Genomic DNA, 20,414 nt, shown 5'->3' on the forward strand with positions numbered 1-20,414 from the left:
ATGAGCAGTTCAGAGAACTGGTAGCAGAAATTTTGAGTAGTTCGGAGAACTGGCAAACACCACCTCTGGCTGGCCCCAGAGTGGGGTGGGAATGGAGATTTTGCAATATCCTTCCCCTGCCACGCCCACCAAGCCATGCCCATCAAGCCACACCACACCCATCAACACCCACACAACACCCACAGAACTGGTAGTAAAAAAAATTGGATTTCACAACTGATGAAGATCCTGTACATCATGAAGTGGGTGATTCTGACACTGATGTATCTCCACGTATCAGAGGAAGGGGTGGGTGTATTTCAATCAATTGTGACAGGACTAAGGATCTATCAAGGTTGGCTCACTGAGGACAATTACAGTCATAATCGTATCTTTTTATGTCAACATTAAAGCATAAGGCTTTGTGAATGTACTTCTCCTCTTTCACACAGTTCCTTGCTTTAATAGCAAATAGCAAGTTTTGACATGAGTGATTTTCAGTGACAAAGTAGAGGTGATAAAAAAGGATGGAAGAGTAATACAAACAGGATAAGGAATATATGCTTCTTGCTGATCCTAAAGGGGCTTTTTTGTATCCTGTGCAAAAGAAAGGAAAATCCCTCCAGGACCCCCCGAAGGAAAAAAAGGATGCTGGAGGAAGGAATGAAGAAGGAAGGAGCAATCTTTCAAGAAAAAGGCCTGTTGGAGTAATTCCTAAAGGAATAAATGGTTCATCCTGCTCTGAAATACTACTGAATCTGAACTGGCATTTCTTATTAACTAATAACAAATGTTTGTGAATATTAAAAAAAAAATACAGATTCATACCCTTTTTTTAAAATATGATTTTTGTAATTTAGGAAATAAATGAACTTATTAATTAGTTGTTGAAGTCCCCAAAGATAATGACTACTGCAGCTTCAGTCACAACAATACACAAGCACACAACAGATACAAACTTAAAGTGAACTGCTCCAAACTCGATTGCAGAAAATATGACTTCAGGAACAGAGTGGTCAATGCCTGGAATGCACTACCTGACTCTGTGGTTTCATCCCAAAACCCCCAAAATTTTAACCTAAGACTGTCTACTGTTGACCTCACCCAGTGGTGGGTTTCAATTTTTTTTACTATCGGTTCTGTGGGTGTGGCTTGGTGGGCGTGGCAGGGGAAGGATACTGTAAAATCTCCATTCCATCCCCCCTCCAGGGGAAGGTTATTGCAAAATCCCCATTTCCTCCTGAACAGCTGGGACTTGGGAGGCAGAGAATAGATGGGGGCGGGGCCAGTCAGAATTTTTACTACCGGTTCTCCGAACTACTCAAAATTTTCGCTACCGGTTCTCCAGAACTGGTCAGAACCTGCTGAAACCCACATCTGACCTCACCCCATTCCTAAGGGGCGTGCATAAGAGCACCAGTGTGCCTACTGTCCCTATTCTAATGTTTCCTCTATTCGTATCTGTCAGATGTAAATGCCTTATTCTCTAATGTGTAAATAATATATGAACGGGGTATCAGGGGTTAACTTATTCTTCACTTCTTAATGTATTCATAATTCACCACTCCCACTTATAGCTCCACCCATTGTATATATAAGGAGCCACCTACACCCTTTTCTTCGCTTCTATCTGTGAATATTCAGTGAATATAGAATGCCTATTGTAAATAAAAGGAAATATATTTAAACCTTTAACTCTTACTAATATTATTGAGTCTGATCCTGAAAATATTGCAACAAGCTGGTAGCAGAGGATGGTTAATTGACTCAATAAAAAACTTAAAAATGTCTAAGAAAGATAGGCCCAACACCAGGGCCTACAGCAAAGAAATGGAAACAGAACAAGAAATAATCAACGAATCCACAAACGCAATTTCGAGAGAATCCGAAGAATACACCACTGAAGACGAAGAAATAATAGATGAAATTGATGACCAGAAGGAAATCGAAATAGAGAATAACAAACTCAGGTCAGAGATATTAAAACTATTAAAGAGCCAGAAGAATGATGAAAGCCTCATCGCGAAACTCCAAGATATGCTGAAGAACAGCGGAGCAGCGAGAGAGAAAAACATCACTAATGAAAAGTCTAAAGACCCAAAAATAGTGAGTGATATGACTGCAGAGAAAGTCATTACGAAGAAGAAAAACGGTGATCCCGCGCGAAATTTTGAATGGCAGCCATCTTGGTTTCAACAGGCCTCCAGGGTGAGCGAAGCAGAGCCAATCAAAATGCTCAATTCAAAATTTCTGGCGCGAAAAACGTTATCAAACAACGAAAATGAAAAAGAAGATTCAAACTCCTCAGAAGAATCAGAATCAGAAAGTGAAGATGATTCAACAAACTCCCAAATAAAATCAGCAATGAAAACGCTTTTTGCTGCATTTGGGCCAAAACTAAAAATTAACAAACAGCTACCGAAGAAGCGAGCGAGCAAGCCGATGCCTCAAGACCTGCCCGCTCCCATCCTGACTACGAGAACGCCGACACCCGAACCCAGAGAGCCCTGCCGGTACCGCCCTACGCCACAGACCGAAGCAAGCACCAAAGCCCTCAGGGGAAGAGGAAGAGCAGCCGCCGTCGTCAAGACTCCCAAAATCGAACCAGAGACCGATTCATCTGAAGAGGAGCAGAACGAGCGAGCCACAATGGAGAGAACCTTCCACGACGACTCCAAAGAAGAAATGGACAACGCGCATGCGCAGAACTACGCAGACGGTCCGGGAAGACATGAACTGGCGAGGAGACCATGCAGACTCGTTGCGAGCATCCCCATGCCGTTTTGCAATTTTCTACACTTGTGAGACCACGGACTACCTCAGGTTGTAAGTAATGGACACAATAATGTCGGAAATTTACCCAGTGACTTCCCAAAGCTAAGGGTTGATGGCGTTAATTTGCAAGAATGGTATCAACAGCTCCAGGTTGTCTTTATGAAGGAAAACTTATTATTTTTTATCACTAGTCCCCCAAAAAGACCTTGGACTCTAAAAATAGATTGTTTACACCATAGAGCATTTTTCTTAATAATATCTAGTGTGTCTCCTGCAATGTATCATAGCATTAAGCCAAATCTGACTGTTTCAGAAATCATTCAATGCATGTTTAATTTGTTTCACAGTGACAGTGTAGCTACCACCACAAGGATGTCTAAAGATTTCTTTTCATCTAGGGTAAAACCAGGGGTTTCCATAAGTGAGCATTTAATATATTTAAACAAAATAAGAGCTGAGCTGCATTTGAGGGGGGAGGTGATTTCAGACCAAACAATGAAAAGTGTTATTATCAACTCACTTGATTCATCATGGGACAATTTTATGTCACATTTAGACACTATCAATCTAGGATATTTATCCATAGAAAGTCTATCCAATAAATTGATAGCAGAAGACAATTCAAGAAAGAATCGTTCTAGCAATCACACAGAACACAAACCATATAGGAAAGTAACTTTCCAAGAAAAATATGATGAAACATTTAAATGCCACAATTGTGGATCCAGGGAACACAATAGAAGAGACTGTCCCAAAATTTCAAGAGAAAGGCATAAGTCAGAATATAGAAACAAATACAATTATAGACAGTCTTCCATAGATAGACATAGATATAGGAGCCCACCAAATTACAAAGAGAATAGAGGGGGCAGAGATAATTCAAAGGATAGAAAATCTGGCTCACTGAACGGGCTAAATAAACAAGACAACACTAACATACAGCAAAATGAGAACAATAATTGGCTTATTGATTCTGGAGCAACTAATCACACCACTAATAACAAAAATATATTGTCTTCATTTGCAGAAGATAAATTTGTAATAAAGGTAGCTAACCAAGAAAAGTGCAAGTATTAGGTAGAGGGAATGTAACGTTGCCTGGTCTAGGAAAAATAGAGGGGGTATTGCTAATACCTGAGATACCTCATAACATACTAAGTGCTATAAAACTAAGTAGAGATTCTGACATTAACATTGTTTTTTCAAAAGGAAAAGCGATTTTGGAGAAGAATAAAATAAATATAGGCACAGTGATGATTAAAGGAGGCCTACCTTATCTGATAACTAAGGAAAAATGGTTGCATAACATTGACTCAAATATGGAAGATTGTATTGAAGTAGATGATGAAAATATTAGCAATAGTGACAATGATGAGTGTAAAACATCTCATGATCACAAAGATGCACACAATGAAAAAAAAACCAAAAATAGGTAAGCCAATTCATGATGAGTGTGCTCACATCTTACATAGGAAGTTAGGACATGCCAGTTTTCCTGTAGTACAAAAAATGACTGAACACGCAGAAGGTGTTAAAATAAAAAATTGTGAAAACTATTTGGAATGCTCAGTATGTAAATCTACAAAACTAAAAACTAGCCCCAGGCCAAGAAAATCTACTAGATCAACTAACAAAATTTTTGATTTAGTACACATGGACTTAGTTGGTCCATTAACTCCATCAATCACTTATAGAAAACGTTACTTCCTGACAATAGTGGACGATTATAGCCGCTATGGGTTTGTTTATACATTAAAACACAAAGATGAAACATTTCAAAAATTTAAAGAATTTTACAAACGCATAGAAACACAACACAACATCAAAATAAAACAAATTATGACAGATAGGGGATGCGAATTCATGTCTAAAGAATTCTCCCAATGGTTAAAAGACAAAGGAATGTTACATTACACATCTAGTCCATTTTCTGCGTTCCAGAACGGGATTGTAGAGAGGAAAAATTCCACATTACAAACCATGATTAGATGCACATTGGAAGATGCTGGCTTAAGCAAACAATTCTGGTCAGAAGCCTTACATTATTCAAATTACACACAAAATAGAACATGGTCCAGCATTGTAAATAAGACACCATATGAAGTGATGTATAATAGAAAACCAAAATTAGCACACATGCATATATTTGGAGTCACTGCAGACGTACACATACCTAAACAATTAAGAAGAAAGGGAGAAAATGTATCCAGAAGACTCAGATTTATGGGATATGAAACCGGTACTAAAGGGTACAGATTCATTGATAACAATAACAAATTTATAGTCTCCAGAACAGCTGTGTTCCATGAACAGGCTAACTGGTCTAAATTACATCTTAATGAAATATTTCCAAATAAATATAAAGGTACAAAATCTCATGAAGAAGGGATCATAGAAAAGCAAAATATCAACAAAAATAAGAACAAAACCAAAATTTGGACAAATAGCCAACACAAAATTAAGACAGACACATTAACAAAAAAGGAAGCAAGATATTTGCATGATAACGATAGTAAACCTGAAAAAACCATTAGAAACACCAGAAATCAAATGCCAAATAAATACAAGGATTACATAATGCATATGGATGGTGAGCCAACAACACCCAATACATATGAGGAAGTGTTAAAACTCCCTCGTGAAGAAAAGGAAAAATGGGAATTAGCGATGAAAAAAGAGATGGAAAGTTTACAAGGATTAAATGTATTTACACCTGCAATTGCACCTAAGGATAAAACAATTATTGGTACCAGGTGGATATATAAAATTAAGAACTTAGAGGGAGGCAATACTCTATACAAAGCTAGACTAGTTGCACAAGGTTATGCACAGAAATATCCGGAGGACTATACTGACACGTATTCCCCCACAGTAAGAACAGAGAGTGTCAAAACAGCTCTAGTGGTAGCATCAGCACTCAACCTTGATGTATTTCAATACGACATACAGACTGCGTATCTACACGCTAAACTAGATAAGGAAATATACGTAAGAGCACCTCACAGTCAATACACAAACAAAAATGAAATTTGGTTGTTAAACAAGAGTTTATACGGGTTAAAACAATCTGGTAAACGATGGTATGATTGTTTAGTGAAAGTACTTAGAACCATGGACTTCAACGCTACTACTGCTGATAACTGCTTTTTTGTCAAAAAGGATGATGATTACATTGAATTTGTATTGATTTATGTGGATGACATTTTATACATAGGAAAACATAAAGAGAGAAGAGAAACCTTTGTAACCAAACTAAATGAACATTTCTCGTTAAAATCTCTAGGTAAAGTAAACAAATATCTTGGTGTCCAAATTAATAAGACTAGAAGGGGATTCAAACTTACTCAGAGAGATAAGATTGTAGAACTTTTAAATAAATGCAATTTAAACAATGCCAAACCTTGTGATACTCCTATGCAAACTGATTTTCTAAGAAATACTGATGAATCTTCCCCCGAATTCAAGGATAACACATTTTATAGATCAATCATAGGTTCACTTCTTTATATATCTAATTGGACTAGACCAGATATCGCCTTACCACTCAATCTATTATCCAGACATGTCAGCAAACCAACAATGTATCACTGGGAAGCTGTTAAAAGAATTTTAAGATATCTGAAAAGTACACTAGACTTTTGCTTAATATTAGAACCTAAAGACAATAAAGAACCAAAGCTTACATGTTATGCAGATGCAGACTGGGCTGGAGACACCTCATGTAGAAAAAGTACATCTGGTTATATATTTCTCTTAAATGACTGTCCAGTTTACTGGTACACTGGTAAACAAGAACTAGTGGCCACTTCAACGACAGAAGCGGAATATGTTTGTTTATCCAAAGCTGCAAATAACCTTGTATGGTTTAATGATTTAATTTCAGATGTTTGGAAAAAACCTGTTTTGCCTTTTGTTATGCATGAAGATAATAAAGCAGCCATTGAAATATCTAGATCTGATGCCATTGGACAAAGGTCCAGACATATAGATATAAAATTTAAACATGTGAGACAATTATCTCAGGATGGATTTATTAAAGCAGTGCATTGTGATACCTCAGAACAATTAGCTGACATATTGACAAAGCCTTTACCTTCTAAGCAACACAAATATTTAACTTCTAAGTTGTATGTATTGTATTGTCCTGAATCTGAGTGTAATTGGTGTTGTATAACGAATCGGCATTTAGAGGGGGATTTGTCAGATGTAAATGCCTTATTCTCTAATGTGTAAATAATATATGAACGGGGTATCAGGGGTTAACTTATTCTTCACTTCTTAATGTATTCATAATTCACCACTCCCACTTATAGCTCCACCCATTGTATATATAAGGAGCCACCTACACCCTTTTCTTCGCTTCTATCTGTGAATATTCAGTGAATATAGAATGCCTATTGTAAATAAAAGGAAATATATTTAAACCTTTAACTCTTACTAATATTATTGAGTCTGATCCTGAAAATATTGCAACAGTATCTATTTTATGTATTCAATTTATGCTTATACTTATATATTAATATTAGAATTAGAATTAGAATTTTTTATTGGCCAAGTGTCATTGGGCACACAAGGAATTTGTCTTGGTACATATGCTATCATATAGTGATATATTACTTAGTACATATATTACCTAATACTTATGTGTTCTTGACACATAAAATAAAATAAATAAAAAATCTCATTCATGAGATAAGATTTTCCAAGCTGACAGTGTCCAGATGTGTTAAACAACAGCTCCCATCTTTCCGAATCAGCCACTGGTTGTTAGTTTTCAGAAAAATGAATTGAATAACCATTGCATGCATTCAGAGATTGATGTCACTGGAACATCTTTTCGGTTTTCATTATAGCAATGATGGGGTTTTTTCCCTATGGCACTCCAATTGAACTATTGTTTCTGTCTCTGATATTATATGAATAGTCAGATTGACAGACTGGTAACACAGGATATCAAAGATGGATTTAATTTCCATATTACAATTTGTTCTATTTAAAAATGATGTGTTCCTGGCAGGGGTGAAATCTAAATTTTTTTGCTACCGGTTCTGTGGGTGTGGCTTAATTAGTGGGCGTGGCTTGGTGGTAAGGTGACTGGGAGGGTGTGGCTTGGTGGTAAGGTGGCCATGGCCAAGTCACTTCTTTGCCCCTTTTTAACCTACACAACACAACACAACACAACTGGCTCACCCACAATATAAAAGCAGCTCTGCTAGACCCAAAATGGCCCCTGCAACAAGCAGGAACCTCACACAGCCACAAAAAGCCCAAAAAAACAACTTTCACACTTTACACACACACAACACAACACAACACAACTGGCTCACCCACAATGTAAAAGCAGCTGTGTTAGACCCAAAATGGCCCCTGCAACAAGCAGAAACTTCACACAGCCACAAAAAGCTTAAAAAAACAACTTTCACACTTTACACACACACAACACAACACAACACAACTGGCTCACCCGCAATGTAAAAGCAGCTGTGCTAGACCTAAAATAGCCCCTGCAACAAGCAGGAACCTCACACAGCCACAAAAAGCCCAAAAAACCAACTTTCACACTTTACACACACAAAATTCCACATGCAGCTTTGTGAGATTTTGTGTGTTTGTGTAGAGTGAAACACTACAGAAACACACTAAATCTCAGAAAGCTGAATAAATATTATTTTATTTTAATTTATTTTTATTTTTATATAAAAGCAGCTGAATTTAAAACTTCCTAAACTTTAAATGGCTAGGTCTAAAAAAAGAACAACTAAAAAAACCCAATTAACTATTTTTTAAAAGCTTCCAAAGGGGAAAAAATCTTACCCAATAGAACAGGGGTCTCCAACCTTGGCAACTTTAAGACTTGTAGACTTCAACTCCCAGAATTCCTCAGCCAGCTTTGCTTTGCTGGCTGAGGAATTCTGGGAGTTGAAGTCCACAATTCCCTGCCTGCTTGATTGCAGGCAGAGAGATGCAGTTGCTTGCTGATGCAATGGATTGCAGCAGGGATTACAGCAATGCGTTGCGACCAGCAGCTAAGGTAAGCAAGCTGAGGGGGGGAGGGGGAGGGATCGTCAGAGCCATTTAAAAGGAAAAAAGTTTTTTTCTTTTACATGGCTCTGGCGATCGTAGCTGAGTTGCCTGATTAGCAGGCAACTCAGCTGGGATTATCAGAGTTTGGCTGGTCAGAGCCATTTAAAAGAAAAAAAAGGCTCTGATGATCGTGCGGCTCAGCTGGGCATGTGGAGCGGGGGCAGGGATTTTTGCTACTGGTTCTCCAAACTGCCCGCCGCCATCGCTACCTACTTGCCCGAGCCGGTCCGAACCGGGAGCATTTCACCCCTGGTTCCTGGATATTCTTGACATTGCATTGAATTATTTTCCCAGTAGATCTTTTTGAACAACAGGTATTGTAGAACTGAGAGCGAGGCCATGCTCATAAAGAAAGGTGGTGAGAGAATAATTTCCCCAGAATATGAAAAATGGAAATCATATAATTATATAAATAATCTGACTTTATAAATCTTCCTGAATGTTTAAGGCTCTCACTTTTTAATCCTTTCAGAAAGAACTCCAGAGCTAAAAGTCTGTAGAGATTCTCAGTCATCCAGGTCATGGTTGTCCCAAAGGTGCTTTTTCAGGAGGCAACTGGACTTCCTTGTTTTTCTTTGAAGACGTTTTGCTTCTCATCCAAGAAGCTCCTTATTTCACAGACAACTGAAATGGGAAAAATGTTTTTATAAAATATATGAAGGACTAGCAGAAAATGTAAATTGGAAACATCTCTGGCACATGGCTCCAGTTAAGAATCTGGGGTTCTTTTACTTTCACAACTGGGAATGGAAGGATGAATCGACACAGTCATGTCCTGGAATGTCAATTTTCATGCAGGACAGAACCACCATGCAGTTTTCCAAGGTTCAACAAAAAAATTAGCAAGCATAAACTAAGAATTCTAAAATGTAATTCAATCAAAAGTAACCTTGTCCAACCTTACTAGAGCAACTGATCCTTACTAGAGCAACTGGGATTATTCATTCATTTTGCATTATTTCTTAAAACAATGGGAGCAGCTTCCAAGGAGAAATTGATTATAGTTTTTCATTTCGATATATTATCATATATATATCAGATATTGCTATCAGGTAATGCTTTGTGAAGCCAAATTCTATTAGTCTTTTATTTAACATCAAGGGCAAAAATTCAATTGAACGTAATTCAAACAGAGGAAAGTTAATTCCTATTATCCATAAGAAAAGGTATGTTAGTATTGGCTTAGTATAATAAGATTAAAGAGAGAGATATGGGACACAAGAACAAAGAGATTAAATAGCAGAGAACAGTTGCCTTGGATATAAAAGCGGAGTCACAGCAGCCTAGTTGTTGGCAAATTTTTTGGATTCCCTGAAATAATTCCCCAAGATGCAAAGTATCATGAAGTGGTTGATCCTGGCATTAGTTTGTGTCCACCTGTCAGAAGGTGGACTCAATAGGTGAGTATCTCAGCTAAGACCATACATTAAATGAAAATAGAATTGAAACAATCTAAAGCACATTGCTTTTAGTCAAAAAATGGTGGCAAAATTATGTTTTTATATTTCTATGGCAAGCCTCAGTATTCCTGCTTCTTCGCTTAATCTCTTGTTTGTGTAGTACTTGTTTGATAGGATATTATTGTTTTTAGTAACAAAATTTTAAAAATATGCAGATAGTTGTGATAGTGAAGGATATTCTGACTATCTTTCTTGGTATGTAGAATCATTCTGAAGAAAGGAAAATCCATTCGTGAAAATATGAGAGAGCATGGAGTGTTGGAAGAAGTTTTGGAAAAATACCATATTGATCCTGGATTAAAATATCGGTTCAATAAATTCAGTGCTACATATGAACCAATGACCAATTATTTGAACGTAAGTATTTAAACCACAGAAATATGTATTTTCCTCTCCTTCATCTGACTTTGTAACTCTAGCATTTAAGTTTATTATTGGCACATTGTGATAGCTCTTCTCAGAACCAATCAATAGGATGTTATATATGTATAATGAAATATCACTTAATTATTTCATCTTTCCTTTCTCCTATGAACAACTGTAAATGGACTGCTGATGCCTGAATTCAGGAAAGAACATAATCCATTTATTTATTTAAGTCAATTTTTGATGCTACCTGGTTATTCAGCAACATATTTTGCAATTATTATTATTTTTTTCTGATTATTATTCAGGAAAAAATAGTTCTCTGTATTTTTAAGTCTCATGTGATTGGACCCACTGTTTTCTGACAATAATATCTAGATATGCCTGTCTTGTTAAAGAGCAACTTAACGTACTATGTATTTGGGATAGTTTTTTTTACTATGACTGGTGAGCATTCTGAGTTAGGACTACAATTTGTCTTCATTGGTTTACTCCGAATGAATAAAAGACAGCAATCAGGCAAGCAGTCCGTGCATAACTTACTCCCAAAGAAGCGAGGTAGTCTACAACTGGAATAATAAATCCATTTACTTTTGAGTAAGTCACATTGGAGCCAAACACTATGTTTGATAGTAACAAGAAGCATCATATGGTACAGTGTACCAAACCAAATAAAGTTTGGTTTATTTGTTCATTTCATACTCACTAAAACGACAAATAACCCTTCAGATTTTAAAATGTTTTTTTTTCTCTTTTTCATGGAGAATGAGCAAGGTGCAAGTAGAAAAAAAATCCAGTTTCCTAGGGCTGCCAAGATTTGGGCTGCAAAAATCTGAAGATTGTGAGACGGTAGAAAATAGTACACTGTGCCTCTTTGCTGTCATTTTGTAGTCATCTGAATGTTTGTAGCCCTAGAACAGGTTCTTGTAGTCACAGAGATACTTTTGAGGTCCCACTAGATCAGGGGTCTCCAACCTTGGCAACTTTAAGACTTGTGGACTTCAACTCCCAGAGTTCAACTTCAATTCTTGAAGTTGAAGTCCACAAGTCTTAAAGTTGCCAAGGTTGGAGACCCCTGCACTAGATGGCAACATTTCAGAGAAGGGACTGGAGGATGTCTCTCCTATTTGATCTCAAGGACGGGCAGGTAATGTCAGGGAGAGGTAGTTCCCTACTTATTTAGTTACTCCAAAGTTTTTGTGAAACCTGTCTCATAATTATTTTCATTTGACAGTCTTATTACTTTGGAAAAATATCCATTGGAACTCCACCCCAAGATTTTCTTGTTCTTTTGGATACTGGCTCTGGTATTCTGTGGGTACCTTCTACATATTGCAGATCAGCAGCCTGTGGTGAGTAGTCCACTCCCTTGCTGAAGGTTTTGAATGTATGCTTCTAGAGAAAATATTCATTTTTGTCAATATTTATTTCCCCCTTATTTTAAACCATTTATACCTTGTCCATTGGTAAGGAACCTTTTCTGGGTTGCAGACCCCAACTCAGCCTTCCAGTCAGTGAGTGGATCACTGAAGGGAGCAGAGCTGAATATTTGGGCTCTTTTTCCATCATTTTGGGTGCTTTGAGGGGGTTAAACAATTTCACCTGAGTTTGCTCTTATCTGCAGCCTTATTATTATTTTTTACAAAATTGAAAATAGTACTGGATTTCCCATTTCATAACTGTGTGTTTCATTTGCCAGGGCAAAAATGACGATCAGTTTATGAGAAAAAAAATATATCAAAATTCTAAGTGTGTCAGTGGGCCAAAATGACCAGAGTCATGATCAGCTCTACATATAAAGGTTTTTCACTGGAAGTGCACTTCCTAATACCTTGGGGGGGGGTATTTTAAAATGCTGAAAGTTGCCATGTTGCCCATAGTTTTGCTTTGATTTGGGTCCACAAAAGAGGACCTCTTGACCTGTACTAATAAAGATGTTTCTTATGCATGTCTTTTTGAAAAATGCCTCTTTCAAACGCTTTCTACCCCCTTGCCATTTCAGTGTAAACAATTAAAATTTTGATGTGGACTTTTCCTACAACATGAGAGAATGAAAAAGTGTGGGCTGATGGTGAAGTAAAGTACTGATTGTTGTGATTTAAGTATAGAGAAAAAGATCTTTCACTACACATAGAACAAAGCTTCTATTCTCTATTTTTTTCTTGTTTTGTTGTAGAAAACCATCATCTGTTTGACAGCTTCTACTCTCTATTTTTTCTTGTTTTGTTGTAGGAAACCATAAAAATTTTGACCCAAAACAGTCCTCTACTTATCACAGCACTAATCAAACTTATGTCATGAGATATGGATTTGGTAGCTTGAGTATGATATTAGGTTATGATACTGTGCGGGTGAGTGGATTTTAACCAAGTTTTTAGTCCTTAATTCCTTTTCCTTACTACTATGCTATACTGATTAATTCCATTAGAATAATGGATTAATTCCATTAATTAGAACTTATTTACATTTACATGTATAACTGTTTTAGGGGACCAATGCATTTGGGGTTTTAAATTTTCAGCCAAATTATTTAATTCGTTTTACTTTATTTTAAATTTTGTATTCATATGTTTTATTCTATGGCTGTTCACCGCCCTGAGTCCTTTGGGAGTAGGGCGGTATACAAATTGAAATAATAAAATAAATAAATAAATAAAATAAGCATTAAAATGACCATGTCTAAAGAGAATAAGAAGGGACACGGTGGCTCAGTGGCTAAGACACTGAGCTTGTCGATCAAAAGGTCGGCAGTTCAAATCCCTAGTGCCACGTAACGGGATGAGCTCCCGTTACTTCTCCCAGCTTCTGCCAACCTAGCAGTTCAAAAGCACGTAAAAATTGCAAGTGGAAAAATAGGGACCACCTTTGGTGGGAAGGTAACAGTGTTCCATGTGCCTTTGGTGTTTAGTCATGCCGGCCACATGACCACGGAGACGTCTTTGGACAGCGCTGGCTCTTCGGCTTTGAAACGGAGATGAGCGCCACCCTCTAGAATCGGGAACGACTAGCACATATGTGCGAGGGGAACCTTTACCTTTACCTTAAAGAGAATAAACATAATGGAAGTAAATTGGTATCATAATAAAAGCTACAGAAATAGTGTTCTGATTAAAATAACATACTAATCTAACACTGAAAGTCCAACATCAGATTAACCTTCACTATTTCTTAAATGGATGCAAGGAAGGGACTAGCAAAGTTTTCAGGGACTGGGTGTTATTACAAAAAGTCTGGTCTTGTAGTACTCACCAGCTCTATGTTCTTTGGGGTATAATGTCAATAAAATAAACTTACCTTGAAATCTTGTAAGGATGAATTATGGCAATCAGATATCTGCTACCATTGGTGGTCATAGCTGGCATATTTGCTAAAGAAGATAGAATGCATTCGGGACAATGACCCTTAATGAGATTCTTCCACATTTTTATCATATAACCCGGGTATCTCTCATCAGCATCTGCAGGGGAGTAAGAAAAAAAAAGGCAATATAACAGAACTGCAGCAATGTGATCAAAGCCCTGCCCTTTTTGTATTTGTGATCAGCAACAAAAACACAACGTCTTGATTCTTTTATTGCTTCCCATGGACAAGACCATTTTCACATATGGATAACCTCAACATTTAGCAAGTCACCACTACCCTTGCTAGACAGTGACAAACCATCCCCATGCTATTGCAAAGAAAATGATACGGAAGCAGGGGTGAAATGTAAAATTTGTTACTACCGGTTCTGTCGGTGTGGCTTGGTGGTGGTGGTGGTGGGGTTTAATGTGACTGGGTGGGTGTGGCCAACTTTTTTTTTTTAACTTTTCAAAGCATTTTTTCTAATGCTTTGAAAAGCCTCTGCTGGTCAGGCAACTCAGCTGGGAGTTGCCAGAGACTTTTCAAAGCATTTTTTTAAATCACGTCTTCGGCCAAGAGGTTGCAGAAAAAAATGCTTTGAAAAGCCTCTGATGATCCCAGCTGAGCCACATGATCATCAGAGGCTTTTTTTTTTTTACTTTTAAAAGCATTTTTTCTTCAGAAGATGTAGAAAAAATGCTTTTAAAAGTTAAAAAAAAAGCCTCTGATGATCATGCGGCTCAGCTGGGCATGGTGAGGGTGGGGGGCGCAGGGATTTTTGCTACTGGTTCTCTGAACCACCTGCCACCATTGCTACCGGATCGGGCGATCTGGTCCGAACCGGGAGCATTTTACCCCTATATGGAAGTCACCAGAAATCAAGCTTGACTTGAACAAGATATTATGCTCACCATCCTGTATATCTTTATTATAGAATCGCAGAATCATTATCTTTATTGTTGCAATGCTATGAACTACAAGTGAAATCTATTTTTCAATCTTCTTTCTCAGATCCAAAATATTGCAGTTCAAAACCAACAGTTTGGATTGAGTGTGGAGGAAGACTACTATCCCTTCTACTATGCCAACTTTGATGGGATTTTGGGTTTGTCCAATCCTCCTCCAAATCCAGGGGCATCACTCTTGAACCAGATTATGAGTCAAAACCAGATTTCCGAACCCATTTTTAGCTTTTACTTCTCACGGTAAGATTAACCACATTATATTTGTGCCATAGCATGTAAGTATAATTATGGTTTTCTTCCAGAATGAGTTACCTGGAATAAAGCAATTTATTTGTATTCCATGGCTCAATCCCATCATCACAAAAATAATCGAGTTCAACATTCCAGTAATGAATGACATTGAGAGAGAGCAGAAGCATCAGGATAAGAAAGAGGTTTAAAATTATTTTTGAATTAAATCATTGCTGATTTAAAAACTTACCTGTATATACTCATGTATAAACCGACTTTTGCAGCACATTTTTTATTCTGAAAAAGCCCCCCTTGGCTTATACTCGAGTGAGGGTCCCACTTACTTGTTCTCTAGTGCAGTGTGGGTGTTCTCCAGTCTCTCCCGCTCATCTGTGGGTGCCTGCAGCTCTGTGGGTGGTCCAATGACTGTTGATATCACCGCTCTTCTTTTCTCCTGCACGCCGGCCGCCTCTGTGTTGTCCATGCCGTACTGGGCAAGAACCTGCAGCCGCTCTTCTCCAGGGCTGTGACGTTTATTTACTGTACTCAGTCTGCTATATTTTATTATGATGCCTCAATTAATGTAATTTTATTGGTATCTATTTTTATTTTTGAAATTTACCAGTAGCTGCTGCATTTCCCACCCTAGGCTTATACTCCAGTCAATAAGTTTTCCCAGTTTTTTGTGGTAAAATTAGGTGCCTCGGCTTATATTCGGGTTGGCTTATACTTGAGTATATACGGTATGTTGTTAAGTGCAAGTAACCAGAACAGCTCCAAGGTTTAAGTCAAGAAGTTTGTTTATTGTTGATTCACCAGTTCAACAAAGATTTTACCAAACTCCCCACCTTCCCTTGGGAAAGCCTGATTTAATCCTAAATGTTTAATCTCATACACTTCCTCCCCCCTACAGAGACCAAGGTAGTGTATCTCTTAACTCCTCCTATTGGGACCTCCCTCATTTCAGTTGATTCCACCACATATACTAAGGATTATTTTATTCACAGTATGAGTGTAAGAAGATGATTTGTACCCCCATTTGTACCTCTAATTATATTCTTATCTCACAGTTGGAATTGTGATAAGTTGAATTTTCACAGCCTTTAAAAACATGGTTCTCAGTGGAGTGAGCAGTTGAGTGAAGGGTGTGTACCTCAATGGGGGAACCGGAGATGGGTGGATATTCAGGAGTAACACACAACAATCTCAGTTTACTTCATTGTTATTTTGTAATTTTATCCCAAAACTTTTTTTTTTTTTACTTTCGCTTTCTGGCCATATTTTCTGGTGAAAATGATTCTAGGGTTGTTTACTCTATACAAAAAGACCACAAGCAGATGAGAAACTATAGCTAATACTCTTTCTTTTGCCCATTTTTTCTCTTTCTTCTCAGCCAACCAACTGTTCAGTATGGAGGAGAACTGATATTGGGAGGCACGGACCCCCAGTTGTACACTGGGGAAATTACTTGGGCCCCTGTGACTGGAGAGTATTACTGGCAGATCGGTATACAAGAGTAAGTAATATCTTTTCTTCCTGATTTATATCTGATTCCATTTTATTTGAATGAGCTGCTTCTTCACCCTTTATAAATAATGGAAGGATATTCCTCTCACCTGTTGGTTAGGTGTATTAGAGTTTTGGCAGAACTGATTAATCCAATACTTATTTTTCTACTTCTAAATATGTTTGTGGGAAGGAAAACAGGCCTTGTTCTGCCTAGGATACAAATTTGGAAAACAGATGGGCATATCACTTCTCACCATCCACCCATCCAGCTAGCTAGCCAGCCAGCCAACTCCTCAATCGGCTAGTACTGTATCTGCCATCATTGGGCGGAGTGCAGATCACTATAAAACATATTGTAAAAAGCAATAGCACTTAGACTTATATGCTGCTTTACAGCTCTCTCTAAGGCGGTTTACAGAGTCAGCATGTTGCCAGCAACAATCTCATTTTACTGACCTCAGAAGGATGGAAGGCTGAGTCAGCCTTGAGCCAGTCAGAATTGAACTGCTGGCAGTTGGCAGAATTAGCTTAATATTGCATTCCAACCTCTGCGCCACCATGGCTCTTATTGTAAATATAAAACCAACAAACAGTCCATTGAGCAAGTCAGCAGCAACAATAATAGTAACAATATTAATAATATCAAATCATCTTAATAAATCTAATTATATAAAGAGTAGTAATGTTTTATTTCTAAGAATAATAAAATATCTTAGAATAACTTATCAAAAAAGGCTTCATCATAGAAAAGAATGAGATGTAAGTGTCAAGTGAGTCTCTTATTACGGAAATTTGTAACTACTTCCATCACTGCATTCAGAGACCTAGTATTGCAAGCCACAAGTTTAAATATAAAATAAAGAAAAAGAAAATAAAAAGTTGCTTTAAATATCAATAATGAATAAATAAAATCGACCATTCCATCAAGAACATGAAACGCCTTATAAGTGTTGGCACACATTTATGAAGAAAATTTGATAAAAGCCCATAAACAATTCAATCCTAAACATGTTTGGTCAGAAGAAAATGCTACTGAATTTAGCAACTATACCGCTGAACAAATATGTTAAATAACTTAATATGCGGTGGAGTATGAAATCTATCTAGATTAGAAGATACATTCACTCACACATGAAGCTATCTAATATTTGAAGCTTTTTTGTTGTTGTTACATTTGCTGGGAATTGGCTTCCAAAATTTCTAGTAGAGATCTTTCCAAGGATCACTTGCAATATTCATGCCTGCTTCTATAAATACAGCAGAATGTTTAGTGGACATTCTAATTGTAAAATATTGACCAATATTTATGCAATAGGCATGGTCATAACTATGGTGCCAATATTTATGGGTAATCCTCCATGAAGTATGGCATCTGCATTTAAGTGTCCCATCAATTCTTAGGCATATGTAACAGTCTTGATCAGCCTTCCACGAATTGATGCCTTCCATCGTGGCCTTTGTGGGCTAGCTGGTCAGTAATGGCTGATTAAAGGCTGTATGTAAATTAAGAATACATAGGCTTTTATTTATTTTACCAATTGTAGTCTGTTTTAGTTGTTTGTAATGGTTTTAGTAATATTCTGTGTCCTTATTGTTTCTATAGATTTACTATTGGCAACAAGGCTACTGGTTGGTGCAGTGAAGGCTGCCAGGGCATTGTAGACACGGGAACATTTTTGCTAACTATCCCACAACAATATTTAACGGAGTTCCTTCAGGCTGTGAATGCAGCTAACGATGGTTCAGTAAGTAGAGGAAAGAATCTTTAACAGATTTTGTGATTGTTCAGGGAACTGTTACCATTACGACTAGAGAAATCTATTAAGTTTGATTTCATGCAGTTTGTTTTCTTGTTCTTATGCTTGTTTTGGCTGATTTCCACAATAGGATGTGAACTTGTTTTTGTTTTTTAATCTACATGAACATTTATATGCATTTTGGGGTATTTACTCCAAAATAACAGGGGCGTGTGGGTGTTGCATACTATTCCTTACAATGTACCTTTTTGTGCACACCTGAACATGGTTGAGCTACAACAATATAAAACACAATTTTTAAAATTGCAAAAAAGGAGTTTTGCTAGCGGTTGGTAAATAAGCTCAGAAGTATAAAATTTAAGTCTACTTAAAAAATGCAAAAATAATTATTTTTCCTGTTACTTTAGTGGCCATAAATAATCTGAATATCATTTTATGCACAGTTTAAAGGCATGTTTGACAGACTGAAGAAAAGAGATAAGGGTTTATAGTGCTGCTGTAACCTGGCCAACCTCCCTTATTGCCTCAATTTAACCTTCCCTTACATTTGTTCTTTCACATTATAAGGTGGACTGCAACAATATCCAGAATATGCCTACCATTACCTTTTTCATTAATGGTTCCCAGTTACCACTTCCTCCTTCTGCTTATGTCTTCAATGTAAGTATGCTTTTCTAAATTCTCTGTGCATTGGAAACCACTTCATTTTAAGATGAATTGAAGTTCCATACCTCAATAATAACGTCATGTAGAATTAGCATTAGGCTGATGCTACTTTATTTATAAAGAAAATATGTCCCTTAATTTGGAGCCATCAGATCTGTAATCCTCCTTCTATAATTCAGTCAGAATACTTGCAGATGACATGGTGGCTGCTCTTGAAGAATCAGCTGCATATTATTTTTTTAAAAATGTTTTTATTATGCATTTTCCTTTGTTATACATAAGGTTTCATCCTTAATTATAAATTGCTAACTGCTGCTTCTATTCTCTAACCAAGTTAAATAGTACTCCGTTTCCTCTTTATCCTTAATTTTCGTCATTAACCTGTCCATTTTGGCACAGTCTAGTATTTTCTTTAGTACTTTATTACATATAAGAATCAGACACATATTGAAGCATATATAATATGGATTTTGTACCATGTCCTTTCAAGCAAACCATAGAAAATTATACTCCTACGCAATTGCGTAATAACGTGGAGAGCTTGAGTTAGACAATGTTTTTATGTCATGTAATTTAATCACAATCCAAATCCAGATTCCATTAAAATATGATTGATGTTCCTTCTTTTCTGCAATAAGGGCACAATCTGAAGCAATTTCTTTCTTTTACAGAACGAGGGTCACTGTTCACTTGCAATTGAGCCAACATATATACGTTCCCCAACTGGGCAACCTCTATGGATCCTAGGTGATGTCTTCCTTAAAGAGTATTATTCTATTTTTGACATGGGAAACAACAGGGTTGGTTTGGCGCCATCAGCCTAAATGAATTCTAAATTTCTTTCTGGATAAATGGAGCTGATTTTTGGATTCCAACAAAATATTTCAAATTAAATTTATACAGCAAATTGTATGTTTCTCAACTGACATCCAATCCTAGCCCCTTTACATGAAGTTTGTTCACTTAAGATCCATTGCTACAAAGAAATAAATTCTAACATGCCAAACTGGTGTTTGTAATATTCATTCTTTAACAATGTATATATTTTGGATTTCCTCCCACAATATACACTATTTTTTGTCCACAATGAAATTCATCCTTTTCTCAATTGTTTTTTGTGGTAAGAAAAAAAAAAAGGGGGGGGGGGAGAAAGCTGGTTCAAAATATGGGAGAAATGGAAATGGAAAATAATACATACTAACTGCAAAATGTCAAAATTGAGATAAAGCATTTTGGTAATAAAAGTTTTTTCAAGAAGCAGTTTTACCAGGAGGAAACAT

The 20,414-nt window shown here is 37.0% G+C and overlaps 1 protein-coding gene across 3 annotated transcripts; it reads left to right on the plus strand.

Moving 5' to 3' along the window:
- The first annotated feature begins 219 nt into the window (after nt 1-219).
- Nucleotides 220-20,130, plus strand: LOC117658762 (pepsin B-like). Of its 3 annotated transcripts, none has more exons than XM_087889529.1 (10): nt 220-292; nt 9,190-9,193; nt 10,502-10,655; nt 11,899-12,016; nt 12,897-13,015; nt 15,018-15,211; nt 16,596-16,718; nt 18,315-18,448; nt 19,004-19,128; nt 19,806-20,130. In XM_087889529.1, exons 1-10 carry the CDS (start codon nt 220-222, stop codon nt 19,956-19,958), a joined length of 1,197 nt encoding a protein of 398 aa, XP_087745655.1. In that variant the 3' UTR covers nt 19,959-20,130. The 3 variants fall into 3 exon arrangements, with proteins under 3 accessions (XP_087745655.1, XP_087745656.1, XP_060543350.2); XM_087889530.1 differs by lacking the exons at nt 220-292; nt 9,190-9,193 and adding exons at nt 10,168-10,238; nt 18,951-18,958 and having other exon boundaries at nt 18,315-18,460; nt 19,036-19,128; XM_060687367.2 differs by lacking the exons at nt 220-292; nt 9,190-9,193 and adding an exon at nt 10,168-10,238 and having other exon boundaries at nt 18,315-18,456; nt 19,036-19,128.
- Nucleotides 20,131-20,414: the final 284 nt, after the last annotated feature.

Source organism: Pantherophis guttatus, chromosome 3, assembly GCF_059756535.1.
Source record: "Pantherophis guttatus breed Tessera chromosome 3, ASM5975653v1, whole genome shotgun sequence".
Taxonomy (NCBI): Eukaryota; Metazoa; Chordata; class Lepidosauria; order Squamata; family Colubridae; genus Pantherophis; species Pantherophis guttatus.

Coding starts and splice junctions, on each gene's coding strand:
- LOC117658762 (XM_087889529.1), top strand. CDS start 220: ATGAAGATCCTGTACATCATGAAGTGGGTGATTCTGACACTGATGTAT. Junction 13,016..15,017: donor TAGGTTATGATACTGTGCGG/GTGAGTGGATTT, acceptor CTTCTTTCTCAG/ATCCAAAATATTGCAGTTCA. Junction 15,212..16,595: donor TTTAGCTTTTACTTCTCACG/GTAAGATTAACC, acceptor CTTTCTTCTCAG/CCAACCAACTGTTCAGTATG.